We start from the raw sequence: 23,236 nt of genomic DNA on the forward strand, positions 1-23,236 counted from the left end.
AACATACACAGTGGATGTTACCAAAATAATATCGTATGAACTACCAGACAGCGGGGAGGGGAGTGTATCTGATGTCACACACACTGCACAGCATAGGAGCTGGGTGTAATTTGAGACCCGAGTGGAGGGAATAGAAAAAACATGCACAGCTGAGGCTGTCAGTCACATGCTGGGGGATGCAGGGCGGGGTCCCGAGCTCATCATGTGATGACATCATAGACAGTCAGAAGTGGCTAGAAGCGTGCAGTGCTCTGGACTGAGACAAGTTCACACTATAGACGGAAGTGCTTTGTTCAGATTTCATGTCTGAGAGGTTTACAATCACTGTGTCTGATATCATTATTATATAGAAACGGTCACTGTCTGTGATACATAAACTTAAAATCAAAACTTTTTAATAATAAAATTCAAAATCAAGGAAATTTTATTTTATTTTATTCACCTCATTAGTGATCAAAGCAACACAAGTCATAGAAAAAGAACCATTTCTGTTCAGCCCCGCCGGGGGGGAGGGGAGTCGGGTGTACATGCCATACTTGGGGGGGGGGGGGGGTAGAGACGAGTGTACACCCCGTACCCGGGAGGACAGTGATGGTCAACTAAACAGGAATGTAAAAAAACAAAAAACGAACTCTAGTGCTCCATCGGCTCCTCTGGTTTGTCGGCCACGTCCTCTGCGGGGGGCGCCACCTAAGGAGAGGAGAGGAAAAATTCACTATAATAATCACACACAGGAAATCCCATAGTGACACCGGTGAGGATAATAATGCCGCCCCTCCCCCCCCCCCCCCCCCCCCAGTGTGGGCACAGAGAAAATACTGCTAATTCCAGTTCTGTTTGGGTGGAAGGAATGGCAACTTCTGATTGGCTGCTACAAGCAATGATATCGGGGGGGGGGGGACGACTCCAAAATATTTATTTGGTGGAGTTGTGAAAGTATTAAAGTAGAATTCCAGGTTACCGCCCCCCACGGACATGCACAGCGACCTGTATGAGATTCTTACTTCCGTGTTTGCGGTGCGCACGTGCCGCGCCGGCGAACCAGCTCCCGCTGTGATTGGGCACAGCGAGAGCCAATCGGTGGGTCCGGCGGACCACGATGTCCGTCGATTGTTCCCCCAACAGAGGCAGAACAGCGGTCGGCCGATGTAAACAAGGCAGATCACCGTTCTGTTGGGAGGGAAGACAGAGATCCTGAGTTTCTGCTAAGCAGGACCATGGATCTGTGTCTTCCCACAATTGAAGCACCTCTCCCCCCTCCCCCCCCACAGTTGGCAAGCATTCCCTAGGGACACATTTAACCCTTTGATCGCCCCTGATACTAACCCCTTCCCTGCCAGTGTCTTTAGTACAGTGACAGTGCATATTTTTTAGCACTGATCACTGTATTGGTGTCACTGGTCCCCCCCAAAAAAAATTTCACTAGTATTAGATGGCCGGCCACAGTATCGCAGTCCTGATATAAGTCACCGATCGCCGTCATTACTAGTAAAATCCTAAATAAATGAAAATTCCATAAAAATATCCCCTATTTTTTAAATGTGATAACTTTTGCACAAACGCTTATTGGGATTATTTTTTATTTATTTATTTTTTTTACAAAAATGTAGCAGAATACATATTGGCCAAAAGTGATGAAGAAATAAAAAAACAAAACAAAAAAAAAACAATATTTTTTTACTTTCTGCTATAATAAATCTGATATATATATATATTATAATTTTTTTTTTTTTTTTATATCAGATTTATTATAGCAGAAAGTAAAAAAATATTGTTTTTTTTTTTTTTTTTTTTTAAATTGTCGCTTTTTTTTTTTGTGCAAAAAAAAAAAAAAAAAAAAAAAAAAAAAGAAAAACCTAAAAACGGAGAGGATCAAATACCACCAAAAGAAAGCTCTATTTGGGGGGGACATCAATTTTAAAGTACGACGTGCTGGTTATGAAGGAAGGGGAGGGGGGGGGGGGTAAATCTTCTGGAGCTGAAGTGGTTAACTGCTTACACTTAATCACAATTTTTGCTAGAAAATTACTTGGAACCCCCAGACATTATATTTGCGTATATATGTATATATGTATATATATATATATATATATATATATATATATATATATATATATATACACACACACACACACACACACACACACACACATATACACATACATATACATACATATACACACACACACCCTTTTTTTTAAAGCAGAGACCTTATAGAATAAATAAATACATTGGTGGGTTTTTCCATTTTTTTTTTTTTCAAACGCCTCTTTTGAAAAAAAAATTAAAAAAAAAAATTACTTTTTTTTTGAATATGAATGCAAAAAAATAAAATAAAAATAAAAACACAAATCACTATTTTTTTTGTAAAATATAACAAACGTTACGCCGAGTAAAAAGATACCAAACACGTCACACTTTAAAACGAGGCATGACTGTGCAACGGCGACAATCTACATACAATTTTTACCATCAGTAGGCGTGGCTTTAAAAGCCTTTATAGGTCACCATTCCAGATGTACAGAGGGGGGTCTGGTGCTGGAATGACGGCCGGTGATCTGACGTTTGCGGCGATACCTCACAGGCGCGGGACGGTCGCGGGCGTCTTTCTGCAGGGAGGTGGGGCGCTTTTTTTTTTTATTATTTATTTTTACACTGTCCCTTTAATTTTTTTTTTTTTTGATCCCTTTTATTGCTGTCAGAAGGAATGTAAACCTCCTCGGTGATCACAGCCGGCAGTGACAGGTCCTCTTTATGGAGAGGTTTTGGGGTCTTTATTAGACTAGTTAGGCGTCAGCCTGGAATTCAGCTTTAAATCCCCATTCGGGACTACAGAACACCTCCCTGTGTTATAGTGAGGAGGAGGAGGAGGGGGAGGAGTCCTGTCCCAGAGTGACAATGCCGCTCCTCCGTACTGAGGTGTTGGAGGTCACAGACGTCAGTATTGCCCCCGAGTCACATGGTAGGAATGGTAGTGACGGGCCGGTTAGGGGGTTGGGGTGCTGCGGGAGGTGCGCAAGCGACGTCACTCAACCGACACGTTCCGACGCCAATGCTGTATGTGTCGGGGGCTTTTGTTGCCATTTGTGTCCCCTACAGGGGGAGATTTCTCTTCACTTCCTGTGCTTTCCCCAGGACAGAGAGAGAAGATCTCCCAGCCCCCGCTGACAGAGGATCTAGGCCCGCCTCATCTATAAAAAAATAAATAAACTAAATAATAAAAAAAGGAAGCAAGTTGTCTGAAATCACTGACCTTCCTCTGCGGTCGCTCCTCCAGCCCTTCCAGGAAGGAGGCCACCTCGTCATCGTCATAGATGGTGAACTCCATCTCCTTCCCCACAATGCCGATCGACACGTTCTGCAGACAGAAATTCTCATGTTATTTCCCCTCACACGGATCATCGCTATTGGCTGATTCAGGACTCCGCCCAGCACAGACACAAAACACCAGAGCCAAACTTCACACCAGAGAGAACACAAACCTGACACCACTCCGGGGTAATAAAGAGGCAGCACACTGCCCCAGAATCTTCTGACACCAATAAAACCTCCTTACCTGTCAACAGGAGGCCAGGTCTGTACCCTGCCTGCGCCACACTGGCAGCTAGGCCCCTCCCCCCTGCGCCACACTGGCAGCTAGGCCCCTCCCCCTGCGCCACACTGGCAGCTAGGCCCCCTCCCCCCTGCGCCACACTGGCAGCTAGGCCCCCTCCCCCCTGCGCCACACTGGCAGCTAGGCCCCCTCCCCCCTGCGCCACACTGGCAGCTAGGCCCCCTCCCCCCTGCGCCACACTGGCAGCTAGGCCCCCTCCCCCCTGCGCCACACTGGCAGCTAGGCCCCCTCCCCCTGCGCCACACTGGCAGCTAGGCCCCCTCCCCCCTGCGCCACACTGGCAGCTAGGCCCCCTCCCCCCTGCGCCACACTGGCAGCTAGGCCCCCTCCCCCCTGCGCCACACTGGCAGCTAGGCCCCTCCCCCCTGCGCCACACTGGCAGCGAGGCCCCTCCCCCCTGCGCCACACTGGCAGCGAGGCCCCTCCCCCCTGCGCCACACTGGCAGCGAGGCCCCTCCCCCCTGCGCCACACTGGCAGCGAGGCCCCTCCCCCTGCGCCACACTGGCAGCTAGGCCCCTCCCCCCTGCGCCACACTGGCAGCTAGGCCCCTCCCCCCTGCGCCACACTGGCAGCGAGGCCCCTCCCCCCTGCGCCACACTGGCAGCGAGGCCCCTCCCCCTGTGCCACACTGGCAGCGAGGCCCCTCCCCCTGCGCCACACTGGCAGCGAGGCCCCTCCCCCTGCACCACACTGGCAGCTAGGCCCCTCCCCTGCGCTAAACAGACAGCAAGTCCCACATACATACATATAAAAATGATATAATAATAGAAAAAAAAAAAAAAAAAGATATAGATATATGGGAGATGTGATGTCGCCTTAGTGGTGGGGGTAGGGAGATGTGATGTCACCTTAGTGGTGGGGGAGGGGGGATGTGATGTCACCTTAGTGGTGGGGGGTAGGAGATGTGATGTCACCTTAGTGGTGGGGGAGGGGGGATGTGATGTCACCTTAGTGGTGGGGGAGGGGGGATGTGATGTCACCTTAGTGGTGGGGGAGGGGGGCAGGGAGATGTGATGTCACCTTAGTGGTGGGGGTGGGGGCAGGGAGATGTGATGTCACCTTAGTGGTGGGGGCAGAGAGGTGTGATGTCACCTTAGTGGTGGGGGGTGGGGGTAGGGAGATGTGACGTCACCTTAGTGGTCAAGTCTTGTTCTGCAGGAAGAGTCTCTCTGAGGGCGCGCAGTCCGTGCTTCACAAGCTCATTCAGATTACCTGTATGGGAATAACCAATCACATGGGTCAGGGACAAGAGTAAATAATGACTTTGCCCTCCCTGGTCCCCCCCCCCCCCATTCTCCTCTCATCAATATGCTAATGAGGCTTCCATTTTCATGACCGATCCTATGTAAGCCTCAGTGATGTCATAACCAGGTCTCTGTGTTTCTCTATGCAATGTAGATCATGGCGGGTGGGAGGGGGTGGGAGGGTCCGGCAGGGGGCGGTACATCGCTTCCTGATTACATCCCAGCCCCCGGCCTCATCTCTCCTCTCAGGAGCGCTCAGCCATGATGCAAGCAGTGGGAGGAGTTATGCAAATATTAAACTGTCTTAATGGGTGGGTGTCAATCTGGAGGAGTGGGCATTCCTAGGCAGGCTGTATTTGCATAGGTAACGCCCACATATGACTTAGAGCAGGGGAAGGAACTACAAGCCCCACCATGCCTCTGGGAGTAATTTTAACTGCCAGCCTTGCAATGCCTCATGGGAAATGTAGTTCCACAACAGCTGGAGAGCCCCAGGGTGCCTACCCCATTGAACTGAATCCAATTAATGAAAGGGGCGGGGCCAGGGGCAGTCAGGGTGGGGAGGAAAGGGCTAGATTCTAGATGTCCTCCAGCCGGGAAATGGGGCGGGGCTCTATCTGACTTGCTGCAGCTTCTAATGCACATGGTGAGAAGCTCACAGTGTGCAGTGAAATCAGAGGAAGCCGTTTCAGTCCAGGAGAGGAGCCGCTACACCTGTGCAAGACTGAAGGGGAGGCCGGGGGAGAATTTGGTCTGGTGTAGAAATGGAGGCCGTCTCCTAGCTGCTCTGCCACTTCCAATTACCCCTCCCCCACACCATGCCCCACCCTCTCCAGAAACACCCCCCCCCCCCCCGCACACTATGGCCACCCTCTCCAGAACCCCCCCCCCCCATATATAAAACACCCCGGACTCACAATCGCTGAACTCCGTCATGCGTCTCTCCAGGTAGGTGCGGGCGGACTGGGAGCGCGCCCCGATAGACATCGCCCTGCAGTCAAAGTAGTTTGCAGAGGGGCAGGTCTGGAAGATGTGCGGCCCCATGTCCTGCCGGGGGGGGGGGGGGGGAGATACAGGAATGTGTTATCACTACCAGGAGATATCAAAAGGAGGCGATTCCAAGAGCTAAACAAACCTTTTTTTATCAAAATATCTATATTGTTTTACAAGAACAAATTAGGACTTCTCATGGTGAAAACAATGTTACTTTGTATCTCTCTATCTCCCATCTGATCAATGTTTATAAACAATGTTACTTTGTATCTCTCTATCTCCCATCTGATCAATGTTTATAAACAATGTTGCTTTGTATCTCCGGTCTGAACAATGTTTATAAACAATGTTATTTTCTATCTCTCAATCTGCGTCTGATCAATTTTTATAAAGTGTTGCTTTCTATCTTCTTATCTCCCGTCCAATCAATGTTTATAAACAATGTTGCTTTTATCTCCTGTCTGATCAATGTTTAGAAACATTGGGGTTTGTTTACGAAAGGCAAATCCACTTTGCGCACTTGGAAGTGCAGTCGCTTTAGATCTGGGGGGGGGGGGGGGGGGGGAGCTTTGCTGATTTTATCTTCCAATCAGTTACAAGCAAAGACGCTGTTTATTTTCCTTAGTTGTCCCCCTCAGATCTAGTGACTGCGCTTCCAAGTGCGCCTGTAGTGCAAAGCGGATTTGCCTTTATTAAATCAACCACAATCTTTCTTTTTTCTCCCTCTCATTTCCTCCTGATAAGGTTTTTAAACCCCGGTGTCAGACAGTCTGTCACCTGACAGCAGCAGCTTCTGCAGTTACACCATTTACACAGCAACTCCCAGCTGTCATCCTGACAGCCGGAAATAGCCAGCAAGTGTATGAGAAGTGCGGCGGCGGAATGACGTCCGTGAAGATTTTCGGTGTGTAGTATTTCCGGCATCCACAATTAGTAAATAATCTCCACTAGGAGTCATTCCCACGACTTTCAGATTTTTTTTCTGGGGGTGAACAAAGACCAATCGCCTTCCACCTACACAACCCGACTACTTACATCATAGCCTGCGATCAGCAGCCCCACGCCGTAAGGTCTCCGCCCATAGCGCTGGGTTGGAATTTGTGTTTCTGACAAAGATTAAGGAAAAAAAATTCACACAGGAAGACGAAGAAAGAAGAGAAAGGAGAAGAAAGAAGAAGGAGAAGAAAGAAGAGAAAGGAGAAGAAAGAAGAAGGAGAAGAAAGAAGAGAAAGGAGAAGAAAGAAGAAGAGGAAGGAGAAGAAAGAAAAGAAAGGAAAAGAAAAGAAAGGAAAAGAAAAGAAAGGAAAAGAAAAGAAGGAGGAGGAGGAGGAGGAGGAGGAGAAGGAAGAAGAAGAAAGAAAAGAGAAGGAGGAGAAGAAATAAGAAAGAAAAGAAAGAAGAAGAAGGAGAAGAAAGAGAAGAGAGAAGGAAGGAGAAGAAGAGCAACATGACATTCTATCGCCCGATATGATACGGAACGGGTCAGCGGCAGGTCATCGATCATCACACTTCTTGTAGATCGAGTCTGAGAAGACTTCTCCATGCTCACCAGAGGTGGCCCGTCCATTAAGGACGCCACCCTCCCCCCCCCCATATGGTTAATGGAGAGATACATTCCTAGCCAGAGGCTCTAATAGGCTTCAGAATGTGTTTTTGTAACATGAAATCGCCTCTTGAGCAATCAGGAAAACGCAGGTCTGATACCCGTTTCCCTATTGGCTGATCCTATTGGACGCCTAGAAAGAAAAGGAGGGGCATGCGCGGTGTAAGGTGCCTTGTTCCACACCACAGGAGGAAGAAGAAAGCCGCCGGACAGGCTGCCCACCCGCTACCTACATGGGCTAAGTGCGGGGCTTTGATGTCCTCCCGGGGGGAATATACATAGGAATATCTAGTAATAAATTGTGCCCAAGCAGTGTCCTGCAAATATTTTACCCACAATAAGCATGAAAACTATCAGGGCACCTCCTCCGCACCCACCAATTCCAGGGCACCTCCTCCGCACCCAATTCCAGGGCACCTCCTCCGTGCCCCCCCCCCCCCCACCGTCGGGTCAAAAGGATTTGCTCTGTCATAGGATTATCTAGTAATGATAATTGTGCCTAAGCAGTGTCCTGGAAATATTTTACCTGGAATAAGTCTGAAAACTATCAGGGCACTTCCTGTGCGGCCCCCCCCCGGCGATGGGGCACCTCCTGTGCCTAGGCACTCCTGATATATTAGATTGTATATATGTTACATTTGTTTTGCATTTAGGAATATTTTGGCTCCCAGAGTTTAGTTCAGGGGTGCCCAACCTTTTGAAGAGCGAGGGCCACGTAAGTAAATTGGTAACTAGTCACCGGCCACAACAAGTGGGAGGATGACAGGTCCAAGTGCACGCCGCATATGCAGAGCTGACAGACACAGCCCGCTCAACTCTATGCGCCCTCACATAAGATCTGCCCAGATGGAAAGGGATGGCTCCCCCCCCCCCCCCCGTCTTTTTTTTATTAGATTTGAGGTAGGTGGGTGTAACTGGCCACAAGTCCGTTTACATCTCTGGTTCAATAAAGGTGAACGGAGGTTCTGATCGTGTCAGAAGCAGCCTAAGGCTGCCTTCACACTGACGCGCTGTGGTTTACCCACACTGAGGGTGCAGGGCAAGGCACCTGTGGCTTAGCTGTACTTTGTCATAGACTTCTATTATATCCTGCAGGGTTGGTGCGCTTTCTGACGTGCACCAAACCCGCAGGTAATGGCAGAAGTCTATGGCTCAGTGCAGGTCACCTGCAGGTGTTCTGCGCTGCACCTGCGGATCAGTTTGAAAGCAGCCCAGATATGCCCACATACACACTGATTTTAGTCATAAACTTACCTTTAACAACAGTCTTCCATTCAGGTCAGCTGATGCGGCTCTGCTCCGCAACCATTTGCTTCCTCTACCGCCGGCTTCATTCACAACACTCTTGCTTTGGGATGGTGGGTCGCCAACCCACAATCTGGACTTGCCAATCCGCCATCCCAGAGCAGGAGGTCGCGAGCCACATCAGAGGGCTCCGCGGGCCACATTTGGCCCCCGGGCCACTGGTTGGGCACCCCTGGTTTAGTTCCTGTTTAAATAACGAGTGAGATTGGGGGGGGGGGCGCAGAGTGACCCCGCTGCATTCTGATATCAGAGATCTCGCAATCGCGGTACATAGAAGGATACTGCTTCCAATCAGAGACACCAGACGGGAGACCGGGAGCGGGCGATCAAAGACAAACCGGGAATCCAGGCACTCCTGACGCATGAAGTTACTGCAAAATAAAAAACAGACTGAGTTATACCCGTCACCGGGGAAAGTGTCCCGACTCCACCCCCTGCGCCCCCATCCTGGCTTCCACTTATAAAGTTTACAAAGGCTGAGAGAACTTTCATACCTATAATGCCATATTAGAGGGCAAGAGGAGAGGACGGGAGGACGAGAGAGGGCGAGAGGAGAGGACGGGAGGACAAGAGGAGAGGGCAAGAGGAGAGGGCGGGAGGAGAGGGCGGGAGGAGAGGACGGGAGGAGAGGACAGGAGGAGAGGACAGGAGGAGAGGACGGGAGGAGAGGACAGGAGGAGAGGGCAAGAGGAGAGGACGGGAGGAGAGGACAGGAGGAGAGGGCAAGAGGAGAGGACGGGAGGAGAGGACAGGAGGAGAGGGCAAGAGGAGAGGGCAAGAGGAGAGGACAGGAGGAGAGGGCAAGAGGAGAGGGCAAGAGGAGAGGACAGGAGGAGAGGGCAAGAGGAGAGGACGGGAGGAGAGGACAGGAGGAGAGGGCAAGAGGAGAGGACGGGAGGAGAGGACAGGAGGAGAGGGCAAGAGGAGAGGACGGGAGGAGAGGACAGGAGGAGAGGGCAAGAGGAGAGGGCAAGAGGAGAGGACAGGAGGAGAGGACGAGAGGAGACGACGAGAGGAGACGACGAGAGGAGACGACGAGAGGAGACGACGAGACGAGACGACGGGACGAGACGACGGGACGAGACGACGGGACGAGACGAGACGACGGGACGAGACGAGACGACGGGACGAGACGACGGGACGAGACGACGGGACGAGACGACGGGACGAGACGACGGGACGAGACGACGGGACGAGACGACGGGACGAGACGACGGGACGAGACGACGGGACGAGACGACGGGACGAGACGACGGGACGAGACGACGGGACGAGACGACGGGACGAGACGACGGGACGAGACGACGGGACGAGACGACGGGACGAGACGACGGGACGAGACGACGGGACGAGACGACGGGACGAGACGACGGGACGAGACGACGGGACGAGACGACGGGACGAGACGACGAGACGAGGGGACGAGACGAGACGAGACGACGGGACGAGACGACGGGACGAGACGACGGGACGAGACGAGACGACGGGACGACGGACGACGGGACGAGACGACGGGACGAGACGACGGGACGAGAGGAGAGGGCAAGAGGAGAGGGCAAGAGGAGAGGGCAAGAGGAGAGGGCAAGAGGAGAGGGCAAGAGGAGAGGGCAAGAGGAGAGGGCAAGAGGAGAGGGCAAGAGGAGAGGGCAAGAGAGATAAGATAGTTTTAAATATAATAAATTGTTACCATACAGATAACAGATGTAATTGGTGGAGACAGAACAGAGTAAAGTCATACCAGAGCAGCCGGGCGTCAGCGGTGAGACCAGCGATGGAAATGCCGACGTGATTGTCCACATTGAGGATCTTCTTCTGATGAGCGGCCAACTCTGACTGAGCTCTCTGTACAACACAGCAATCCATCATCACCAGAGGAGCTTACACTCTAATGTCCCCTCCCCCACAGTCACACACCATTATACAATGCTGTACAGAGATCACCGAGCAATCACATCAGTCTCTGTACAGAGGAGCTTACACTCTAATGTCCCCTCCCCCCACACTAAAGCACTAATTCAGTCAGAAACCAATACTTTATTTTTGAATTATAAAAGAAATATGGGGCACCTGCATGAACCCCCCCCCCCCCCGATGCTTTGCCCTTATTATTTATTTCACCGAGAGCCAACGGTGTGATGTTTCTGATTATCCAGCAGTGTGTGAAGCGCCCCCTATGGGAATGTTATTGCACCAATTTAAAAGAGAACCTGTCTCTCTGTTGAGGAATAAACTGACCTTTAAAGCTACGAGGACGGCGTGAGTCTTGGACTTCAGCCCCACCGTGGCGGAGCCTTGCTTCACCGCTTCCATGGCATACTCGATCTGATGGATCCGGCCCTGGAGAGGAGACAACAATCAGAACCATTCATCATATCGGGGGAGGGGCACCCATTAGGGGGACGAGGTATTAAAAACACATTTTATAGAATATTCATTTATTGAAACTGAATGTAATCATTTCAGCCTCCCAATTATTATAGAATGAGCCTGAAATCTCATCATCTGGGGCAACAGCTGGATAGAAGAATGTCAACTGTGCTACCTATAGAAGGATTTAAAATTCTGTTCAGCCGTTGTTGAGATTTGCACGGCCCGGCCACAGTGTACAGGTAGACAGTGATCGTTCTGTTCACGATTGTAGATCCTCGTACAGCCTGCCGCCCACTCACTGGAGATCAGTGGACTACTGCTACTACTGCGCTCCCCCTCCCCTTCCAGCCCACCTCCCTACCGGTGCCTAAACCACTCCCCTTCCAGCCCACCTCCCTACCGGTGCCTAAACCACTCCCCTTCCAGCCCACCTCCCTACCGGTGCCTAAACCACTCCCCTTCCAGCCCACCTCCCTACCGGTGCCTAAACCCCTCCCCTTCCAGCTCACCTCCCTACCGGTGCCTAAACCCCTCCCCTTCCAGCCCACCTTCCTACCGGTGCCTAAACCCCTCCCCTTCCAGCTCACCTCCCTACCGGTGCCTAAACCCCTCCCCTTCCAGCCCACCTCCCTACCAGTGCCTAAACCGCTCCCCTTCCAGCCCACCTCCCTAACAGTGCCTAAACCCCTCCCCTTCCAGCTCACCTCCCTACCGGTGCCTAAACCCCTCCCCTTCCAGCCCACCTCCCTAACAGTGCCTAAACCCCTCCCCTTCCAGCCCACCTCCCTACCAGTGCCTAAACCCCTCCCCTTCCAGCCCACCTCCCTACCAGTGCCTAAACCCCTCCCCTTCCAGCCCACCTCCCTACCAGTGCCTAAACCCCTCCCCTTCCAGCCCACCTCCCTACCAGTGCCTAAACCCCTCCCCTTCCAGCCCACCTCCCCAACAGTGCCTAAACCCCTCCCCTTCCAGCCCACCTCCCTACCAATGCCTAAACCCCTCCCCTTCCAGCCCACCTCCCTACCGGTGCCCAAAACCCCTCCCCTTCCAGCCCACCTCCCCAACAGTGCCTAAACCCCTCCCCTTCCAGCCCACCTCCCCAACAGTGCCTAAACCTCTCCCCTTCAAGCCCACCTCCCTACCAGTGCCTAAACCCCTCCCCTTCCAGCCCACCTCCCTAACAGTGCCTAAACCCCTCCCCTTCCAGCCCACCTCCCTACCAGTGCCTAAACCCCTCCCCTTCCAGCCCACCTCCCTACCAGTGCCTAAACCCCTCCCCTTCCAGCCCACCTCCCTACCAGTGCCTAAACCCCTCCCCTTCCAGCCCACCTCCCTACCAGTGCCTAAACCCCTCCCCTTCCAGCCCACCTCCCTACCAGTGCCTAAACCCCTCCCCTTCCAGCCCACCTCCCTACCAGTGCCTAAACCCCTCCCCTTCCAGCCCACCTCCCCAACAGTGCCTAAACCCCTCCCCTTCCAGCCCACCTCCCTACCAGTGCCTAAACCCCTCCCCTTCCAGCCCACCTCCCTACCAGTGCCTAAACCCCTCCCCTTCCAGCCCACCTCCCTACCAGTGCCTAAACCCCTCCCCTTCCAGCCCACCTCCCTACCGGTGCCCAAAACCCCTCCCCTTCCAGCCCACCTCCCCAACAGTGCCTAAACCCCTCCCCTTCCAGCCCACCTCCCCAACAGTGCCTAAACCCCTCCCCTTCCAGCTCACCTCCCTACCAGTGCCTAAACCCCTCCCCTTCCAGTTCACCTCCCTACCAGTGCCTAAACCCCTCCCGTTCAAGCCAACCTCCCTACCAGTGACCCAACTCCTCCCCTTCAAGCTCACCTCCTTAACAGTGCCTAAACCCCTCCCCTTCCAGCCCACCTCCCTACCACTGCCTACACCCCTCCCCTTCCAGCCCACCTCCCTACCACTGCCTACACCCCTCCCCTTCCACTGCCTAAGCCCCTCCCCTTCCAGGCCTCCCAACTATCACTGCCTAAACACCTCCCATTTCCAGCCCATCTCCACTGCTGAACTCCTCCCCTTCCAGGTTCAGTGAGGTCGCACACTGGGATGGGGGTGTTCAGTCAGATCGGATCTATGTGTTATATCGCCCCTCCATACAATTCTATTATAAGGTCAGTGACCCTCCCCCCCGTTGATGGAAGGGGGGGGTGACCCTCCCCCTTCCCCCATTGATGGGGGGAGTTGTGACCCCCCCCCCCCCCGACAATGGAGGGGGTGTTACCCCCCCCCCGATGATGGAGGGGGGTGTGACCCCCCCCCCCCCCCCGATGATGGAGGGGGGTGTGACCCATCAATCTCTCTGATCTCCCGGACACGCCAGGACAGACACACAAGGAGGCCGTTGTCTCCGGTGCCGCCGTGGAATGAATCTGCAGCGTCAGCTTTGATCTGAATGTGCCGCCGGCTTTGATGCTGGAAGATCACAAGGCGTCTGTCCCGTCTCCGGGGGACGGAACATGTTTGGGGCGGAGCGGATCTCAGGAGGAGAGAATTGTGCGATACATAAAATGTGTTTAGACAAAGGCGGAGCTTACCTGGGGGCTCCAGACCGTCACGTCGTTGTCATACTGATTGCGAAACTGAAAAAAGAACAAACAAACAATGTCATGAGATCTCATCAATGTAACAAAAATCATCCACAGAGAACACCCAACCCGCCTCCCCTCCCCCGACACCATCTACACGATAACCAATCATTACATCCATTCCTCAGGATAGAAATGCACAGTGTGTGCCTCCACAAACCCAGATATTACCTTGTAAAAGTATTACATTCTATTTTTGTAGAGCACTGATCTAGAGAACATATTATACAGCTGTTACATCAGCACCTCGCCACGTTCATTTTTGGATTTCTATTTTATTACACAATTATATTAAGAGAAAAAAAATCTCATTTTATCCCACATAATGGAGGACCCCCCCTCCCCCCCCCCCCCCCCAATATATTCACATTTCCAGCTACGATCATTTGTCTCTCCCCGGGGATAGACCCAATGATTATTATAAATAAATGTCATTATGTTTCATGTTTTGCAAATGATATTCATATTTATATCTTAGGATAGACTTGTGAGGTCCTGAAGAAGCAATCATTTCCACGAAACGCGTTGCCCCGTGTTCCTCATCTTGTCAAACAGCTATACAGGTTTGTAGTGGATAATGTTGTGCCGCTATCACTATGACAAAATAACATTTTTATTCTTAAAATAAAGATTTTGTATATTTTTTCTTACATAAGTGCACTCGTGTGATGACTGGAGGGGTACTTAGAATCCCACTACCTACCTTTTGTTCCAATATAATTTACTAAATCGGGGTGATTCCCTCCACTGACACAGATCTCTAGCTGATCACCTCCCATATATACCCAACACACAAAAGAAAACAATTTGATACGTTGTATAAGTAGCAATGACATCATCACTGTGCTGTACATAGCCTTGGTGAGAACAGGATGGTGGGAGGGGCCAGCAGGCTCCACCCACTACAGAAAACTACAGGGGGGGTGGAGACAAAACTCGTCACCCTACACAAGGAACCAGCAGAGCTGTGGGAGGGGCCAGCAGGCTCCACCCACTACAGAAAACTACAGGAGGGGGCGGAGACAAGACCAGTCAGCTTGCACATGGCGAGAGAGCAGAGCTGTGGGAGGGGCCCAGCAGGCTCCACCCACTACAGAAAACTACAGGGGGGGGTGGAGACAAAACTCGTCACCCTACACAAGGAACCAGCAGAGCTGTGGGAGGGGCCAGCAGGCTCCACCCACTACAGAAAACTACAGGAGGGGGCGGAGACAAGACCAGTCAGCTTGCACATGGCGAGAGAGCAGAGCTGTGGGAGGGGCCCAGCAGGCTCCACCCACTACAAAATAAACTACAGGAGGGGGTGGAGACAAGACCAATCAGCTTGCACAAGGAGAGGGAGCAGAGCTGTGGGAGGGGCCAGCAAGCTCCACAAACCACAGAAAACTACAGGAGGGGGGCGGAGACAAGACTGGTCAGCTTGCATATGGCGAGAGAGCAGAGCTGTGGGAGGGGCCGATCATGGCTCCACCAACTACAGAAAACTACAGGAGGGGGCGGAGACAAGACCAGTCAGCCTGCACAAGGAGAGGAAGCAGAGCTGTGGGAGGGGCCAGCAGGCTCCACCCACTACAGAAAACTATAGGAGGTGGGTGGAGAAAAGGCCACTCAAGAGGAAGCAGGCTCCGATTTCTGATCCCCCTGGAATGGGGAGGAGGGGCTGGGAACCCAATAGTCCCGGGGGGGGCAGGGGGGTGGAACACGAAGCCCCCCCCCCCCGTATCTCAAACAGGGGGGGGGTAGAATCTGCCCTCCCCCGGGGTATACTCGGACTCTTTACTCTGGGAGATTTTTCTCTCAGCTGAAGAACTTTATAAGTCAGTAAAATTCAATGAGAACCTTCTATTATGTGTGGATAATGGAGAGAAGATCAGACACAAGGAGGAGGAGGGGAGAGGAGGGGGAGGGGGAGGGGAGGAAAGTCCCGCACTGAACAGACATGAGATGGCAGAAACAATCCCCGAGAACCAGAGAGACTCTCAAAGTAAAAGTGAAAGTCAGAGAGAGAAGAGCCGCTACTTCCTGCAATGATGTCATCACCAGTCCTGTATACACCGTATATACATCATACTGTATATCCAGTATACACCCAGCCATAGGGCGCCCCCCCTCCCCCCATCATAGATGGAAAGTTTCCCGCACACATTTCCTATGAAGTCTCCATCATACAATGTAACCTTCCATGGAGAGTCCGCACCCCTCACATTGTTACATTGTATACTCCTCCTTCCCCTGAATACATATTTATAGAGCCCATCACCCGTACCTTGTTACATTGTATACCGATTCTCCCGGGGTATTATATAATATATATACCGTATACTCGGGTATAAGCCGAGGTACCTAATTCTACCACAAAAAATGGAAAAACGTATCGACTCGAGTACAAGACTAGGGTGGGAAATGCAGCATCTACTGGGTAAACTAAGCGCATCTGCACCCGCACCGTGCCCACCGGCACCCGCACCCTCCTGCACCCGCACCGTGCCCACCGGCACCCGCACCCTCCTGCACCCGCACCGTGCCCACCGGCACCCGCACCCTCCTGCACCCGCACCGTGCCCACCGGCACCCGCACCCTCCTGCACCCGCACCGTGCCCACCGGCACCCGCACCCTCACCGTGCCCACCGGCACCCGCACCTTTGATAAGACCCCAGGACATGGCGGGAGACAGCCTCTGTTTTGGTTATGTGTTCGGCGGCCGTCCGCTCTCACAAAGCCCCGCCTCCTCGTCGATGATGATGGATGGAACGCTGATACAGTTTCCCTGCATTGTATCAGTGTTCCGTCTATCACGGGTGAGGAGGAGGCGGGGCTTTGTTACAGCGGACGACCGCCGATATATATATGTGTGTATATTTATATTTATTACATTATAGAGACAGAAAATCAACCATAAAATCCAGAAAAAACCTACAATACAAATGTTACAAATGGAGTAAAATAATTATTTGCTCCCCCAACAACCAACAATTCTATGTGAAGGGACAATTCATATTACCCCCGGGCGTCTTTTCCCCGCCACCAATCTAGAAATGCCCGCTGTTTCCCTATACGCTGGTTGCCTGACAAAGGGGCGGGTCTGGGTAGCAGTCCCGCCCATCCCTGACCTGGTTTCCTCCCACACTACAAAGACACGCTACCTTGCGTTGGTGGTGCAGTGGTGAGCATAGCTGCCTTCCCAGCAGCTGACCCGGGTTCCATTCCCGGCCAACGCCTCTCCAATACTTGGAGTCCTCAGAGAGGAAAGCGCCATACAAGGTCAATGCGGAGTATATATTAGCGGTGGAATAAAACCAATGAAGGGAATGTTTGAGGAAGAAATGAAAATGTTCCCCCAGAATCCATAGAAGGAGAACCCAGCAATGGATAGAAGACGCTCACCGTGTCCATCGTATGAGAGGAACTTCCTGCACACCTCCCCCGGCAGGGATATTACACCGACACCCCCCCATCCTGACACAGACGCCCCCCCCATCCTGACACCGACGTCCCCCCCATCCTGACACCGACGTCCCCCCCATCCTGACACCGACGTCCCCCCCATCCTGACACCGACGCCCCCCCAGCAGGAATATTACACAGACACCCCCCCATCCTGACACTGACGTCCCCCCAGCAGGAATATTACACCGACACCCCCCCATCCTGACACCGACACCCCCCCAGCAGGAATATTACACCGACGTCCCCCCCATCCTGACACTGACGTTCCCCCAGCAGGAATATTACACCGACGTCCCCCCCATCCTGACACCGACGTTCCCCCCAGCAGGAATATTACACCGACACCCCCCCATCCTGACACCGACGTCCCCCCAGCAGGAATATTACACCGACGTCCCCCCCATCCTGACACTGACGTTCCCCCAGCAGGAATATTACACCGACACCCCCCCATCCTGACACCGACGTCCCCCCAGCAGGAATATTACACCGACGTCCCCCCCATCCTGACACTGACGTTCCCCCAGCAGGAATATTACACCGACACCCCCCCATCCTGACACCGACGTCCCCCCAGCAGGAATATTACACCGACGTCCCCCCCATCCTGACACTGACGTTCCCCCAGCAGGAATATTACACCGACACCCCCCCATCCTGACACCGACGTCCCCCCAGCAGGAATATTACACCGACGTCCCCCCCATCCTGACACTGACGTTCCCCCAGCAGGAATATTACACCGACACCCCCCCATCCTGACACCGACGTCCCCCCAGCAGGAATATTACACCGACGTCCCCCCCATCCTGACACTGACGTTCCCCCAGCAGGAATATTACACCGACGTCCCCCCCATCCTGACACCGACGTTCCCCCCAGCAGGAATATTACACCGACACCCCCCCATCCTGACACCGACGTCCCCCCAGCAGGAATATTACACCGACACCCCCCCATCCTGACACCGACGTCCCCCCAGCAGGAATATTACACCGACGTCCCCCCCATCCTGACACCGACGTCCCCCCAGCAGGAATATTACACCGACGTCCCCCCCATCCTGACACTGACGTTCCCCCAGCAGGAATATTACACCGACACCCCCCCATCCTGACACCGACGTCCCCCCAGCAGGAATATTACACCGACGTCCCCCCCATCCTGACACTGACGTTCCCCCAGCAGGAATATTACACCGACACCCCCCCATCCTGACACCGACGTCCCCCCAGCAGGAATATTACACCGACGTCCCCCCCATCCTGACACTGACGTTCCCCCAGCAGGAATATTACACCGACACCCCCCCATCCTGACACCGACGTCCCCCCAGCAGGAATATTACACCGACGTCCCCCCCATCCTGACACTGACGTTCCCCCAGCAGGAATATTACACCGACGTCCCCCCCATCCTGACACCGACGTTCCCCCCAGCAGGAATATTACACCGACACCCCCCCATCCTGACACCGACGTCCCCCCAGCAGGAATATTACACCGACACCCCCCCATCCTGACACCGACGTCCCCCCAGCAGGAATATTACACCGACGTCCCCCCCATCCTGACACCGACGTCCCCCCAGCAGGAATATTACACCGACACCCCCCATCCTGACACCGACGTCCCCCCCAGCAGGAATATTACACCGACACCCCCCATCCTGACACCGACGTCCCCCCCAGCAGGAATATTACACTGACACCCCCCCATCCTGACACTGACATCCCCCCCAACAGGAATATTACACCAACACCCCCCCATCCTGACACTGACGTTCCCCCAGCAGGAATATTACACCGACACCCCCCATCCTGACACCGACGTCCCCCCCAGCAGGAATATTACACTGACACCCCCCCATCCTGACACTGACATCCCCCCCAACAGGAATATTACACCGACACCCCCCCATCCTGACACTGACGTTCCCCCAGCAGGAATATTACACCGACACCCCCCCATCCTGACACTGACGTCCCCCCAGCAGGAATATTACACCGACACCCCCCATCCTGACACTGATGTCCCCCCAGCAGGAATATTACACTGACACCCCCCCATCCTGACACTGACGTCCCCCCAGCAGGAATATTACACCGACACCCCCCATCCTGACACTGATGTCCCCCCAGCAGGAATATTACACCGAGACCCCCCCATCCTGACACTGACGTCCCCCCGGCAGGAATATTACACTGACACCCCCCCATCCTGACACCGACGTTCCCCCAGCAGGAATATTACACCGACGTCCCCCCCATCCTGACACCGACTTCCCCCCCAACAGGAATATTACACCAACACCCCCCCATCCTGACACTGACGTTCCCCCAACAGGAATATTACACCAACACCCCCCCATCCTGACACTGACGTTCCCCCAGCAGGAATATTACACCGACACCCCCCATCCTGACACCGACGTCCCCCCCAGCAGGAATATTACACTGACACCCCCCCATCCTGACACTGACATCCCCCCCAACAGGAATATTACACCGACACCCCCCCATCCTGACACTGACGTTCCCCCAGCAGGAATATTACACCGACACCCCCCCATCCTGACACTGACGTCCCCCCAGCAGGAATATTACACCGACACCCCCCATCCTGACACTGATGTCCCCCCAGCAGGAATATTACACTGACACCCCCCCATCCTGACACTGACGTCCCCCCAGCAGGAATATTACACCGACACCCCCCATCCTGACACTGATGTCCCCCCAGCAGGAATATTACACCGAGACCCCCCCATCCTGACACTGACGTCCCCCCGGCAGGAATATTACACTGACACCCCCCCATCCTGACACCGACTTCCCCCCCAACAGGAATATTACACCAACACCCCCCCATCCTGACACTGACGTTCCCCCAGCAGGAATATTACACTGACACTGACATCCTGACACCACCAACACCCCCCCCATCCTGACACCGACGTCCCCCCAACAGGAATATTACACCGACCCCCCCCCCTCCCCCCCATCCTGACACTGACGTACATCAATGAGTTACACTGCTCTGCGGGGGCGGGCCTTAGAGAACAGAGGCCTCCCATGTTTAGTCCTCATTAGTGATGGAATAAAAGTTTTAACTCAAATTTATGGAAGTGAAGGTGTTGTACTTGGTTGGTATTGCAAGCGCCGCTTCCCCCAAACTCCATGTGGACACCATTACACTCCATGTACGGCCCTCTGTGTCACCATAGACCACGTCCTCCAGGAACGCCCACCAATCAACGTGGCATCTTGGCACACTTTTCATAGCCCACAGAATTCTGTCCCCCGCCACAAAAGCATCCCCCCCCCCCAACTGTCCTGGGCTCCTGCAGATCACATTCATCTCGGGTTATCCCCCACATAACGATTTACACCCGACGCGTTTCCTTCTTTCTATTTTTTGCTAAACAGATGAAAAAAAAAAAATATTTTGGAACAAAAGAAAAAGTTTTTCTTTGTGTTATAAATAAGTAAGTTTTCTCCTTCACTGACGGGCACTGATAAGGAGACACCGACAGGCAACACCGATGGGCATCACAGAACACGGCTGTTTTGGAAAAAAATCATCAAAACAGTCTTACAGGTTTCCAAATAGTACTATAAACAGGGGGAGGGGGGTTACTATGATGGGGGAGGGGGGGTCACTATGATGGGGGAGGGGGGTTACTATGATGGGGGAGGGGGGGTCACTATGATGGGGGAGGGGGGTTACTATGATGGGGGAGGGGGGTCACTATGATGGGGAGGGGGGGTCACTATGATGGGGGAGGGGGGGTCACTATGATGGGGGAGGGGGGGGGGTCACTATGATGGGGGAGGGGGGTCACTATGATGGGGGAGGGGGGGTCACTATGATGGGGAGGGGGTCATAACGGGGGTCACTAAAAAGGGGGAGGGGGATCACTATAAAGGGGAGGGGGGTCTATATTTGGAGGTCACTTTAGCGGGGAGGGGGGTCACTATGATGGGGGAGGGGGGTCACTATGATGGAGGGGGTCTATATTTGGGGGTCACTATAGCGGGGTAGGGGGAGCACTGTGATGGGGGAGGGGGGGTTCACTAATGAGGGAGGAGGGTCTATATTTGGGGGTCACTATAGCGGGGGGGACACTATGATGGGGGAGGGGGGCACTATATTGGGGGAGGGGGGTAACTATATTGGGGAAGGGGGGGGTCACTATGATGGGGAAGGGGGGGGTCACTATGATGGGGGAGGGGGGTCACTATATTGGGGAGGGGGGTCACCCCGCCACCATGTTATTAAAGGAGAACTCCAGACAAAGCTGTGACTTGAGTTGTGGGCGGGGTGTGGCGGGATTAGCTCCTCCTATGGGGATTTCATTGCTCTCTGTGTCCCCAGTGAGGGGATTTGGCCTCTTTCCTGTTTCGGTGACCCCAGAGATGACAATTACGATCCATCAATCTGCCGATCCCCTCTCCCAGCGGTGGGCGGCCCCGCAGGCGGTGTGGTGCCGGTGATTTGTACGGTAGGGGTCCCCCTCACTCTCCCCGGACTCACCATGCTGATCCTCTGCGCCGGCCGACCTGCTGAATAATGCCGGAAATCGGCGCTCAACTGGTCCGGACTGATCTCTCCGCCCCGCCCCCCAGACCCGACCAATCCACTCCACTCCGCCGCGTCACATGACTTGATTCACCCGGCTTTTTTTTTTTATCCTCTGATAGAAACTTTATTGACACGTCTCCGCTCTGTACACTGAACGGCTTCTAAGCTTGATTTTTTTGTATATTATTCACAACTTTATACTCCTCAATGTGAACAGGCAGTATGCAGCACTCTGGGGGTGGGGGGATGGGTCTCCGACACACTGAGGGGCTCCGCAGAGAACAAGTCCCACCCAGCGGCGCCAGTCCACGCCCCAACTCCGCCCAGAACCGGTTATTACCTTCTGGGAGGGCCAGGCCCTCTGTGCGGGGGAGGCGCACCCCTCTATAGGCCCCGGAACAGGAAGTGAGGGGAAATCCAAAATCATACTGTTGTCACCGCAACAGGAAGTGAGGGGAAATCTTCCAATATCGATGTATTACATCCCCCTGACCCCCACACTCTACATTACATCCCCCTGACCCCCACACTCTACATTACATCCCCCTGACCCCCACACTCTACATTACATCCTCCTGACCCCCACACTCTACATTACATCCTCCCGACCCCCACACTCTACATAACATCCTCCCGACCCCCACACTCTACATTACATCCTCCCGACCCCCACACTCTACATTACATCCTCCTGACCCCCACACTCTACGTTACATCCCCCTGACCCCCACACTCTACATTACATCCCCCTGACCCCCACACTCTACATTACATCCTCCTGACCCCCACACTCTACATTACATCCTCCTGACCCCCACACTCTACATTACATCCTTCCGACCCCCCCACTCTACGTTACATCCTCCCGACCCCCACACTCTACATTACATCCCCCTGCCCCCACACTCTACATTACATCCCCCTGACCCCCACACTCTACATTACATCCTCCTGACCCCGCACTCTACATTACATCCTCCTGACCCCCACACTCTACATTACATCCTCCCGACCCCCACACTCTACATTACATCCTCCCGACCCCCACACTCTACATTACATCCTCCCGACCCCCACACTCTACATTACATCCTCCCGACCCCCACACTCTACATAACATCCTCCCGACCCCACACTCTACATAACATCCCCCTGACCCCCGCACTCTACATTACATCCCCCTGACCCCCACACTCTACATTACATCCTCCCGACCCCCACACTCTACATAACATCCTCCTGACCCCGCACTCTACATTACATCCTCCTGACCCCCACACTCTACATTACATCCTCCCGACCCCCACACTCTACATTACATCCTCCCGACCCCCACACTCTACATTACATCCTCCTGAACCCCGCATTCTACATTACATCCTCCTGACCCCCGCACTCTACATTACATCCTCCTGACCCCCGCACTCTACATTACTTCCTCCTGACCCCACACGCTACATTACATCCT

At 53.5% G+C, this 23,236-nt stretch overlaps 1 protein-coding gene and 1 non-coding gene across 2 annotated transcripts; one reads left to right on the plus strand and one right to left on the minus strand.

The window, feature by feature from the left end:
• Positions 1-419: 419 nt before the first annotated feature.
• PSMA1 (proteasome 20S subunit alpha 1) lies at positions 420-21,833 on the minus strand. The gene is made up of 10 exons (XM_077453678.1): positions 21,721-21,833; positions 13,686-13,730; positions 10,995-11,096; positions 10,498-10,601; positions 9,042-9,130; positions 6,887-6,957; positions 5,776-5,905; positions 4,747-4,826; positions 3,254-3,358; positions 420-690 (listed from the first exon to the last, which is right to left on the minus strand). Exons 1-10 carry the CDS (start codon positions 21,721-21,723, stop codon positions 634-636), a joined length of 786 nt encoding a protein of 261 aa, XP_077309804.1. The 5' UTR covers positions 21,724-21,833; the 3' UTR covers positions 420-633.
• TRNAG-UCC (transfer RNA glycine (anticodon UCC)) lies at positions 16,885-16,956 on the plus strand. Its single transcript has one exon. It is a non-coding gene; the product is annotated as a tRNA-Gly (tRNA).
• Positions 21,834-23,236: the final 1,403 nt, after the last annotated feature.

Source organism: Lithobates pipiens, unplaced genomic scaffold, assembly GCF_037356315.1.
Source record: "Lithobates pipiens isolate NorthernLeopardFrog02 unplaced genomic scaffold, aLitPip1_a1.2 Scaffold_24, whole genome shotgun sequence".
NCBI classification, from domain to species: Eukaryota; Metazoa; Chordata; class Amphibia; order Anura; family Ranidae; genus Lithobates; species Lithobates pipiens.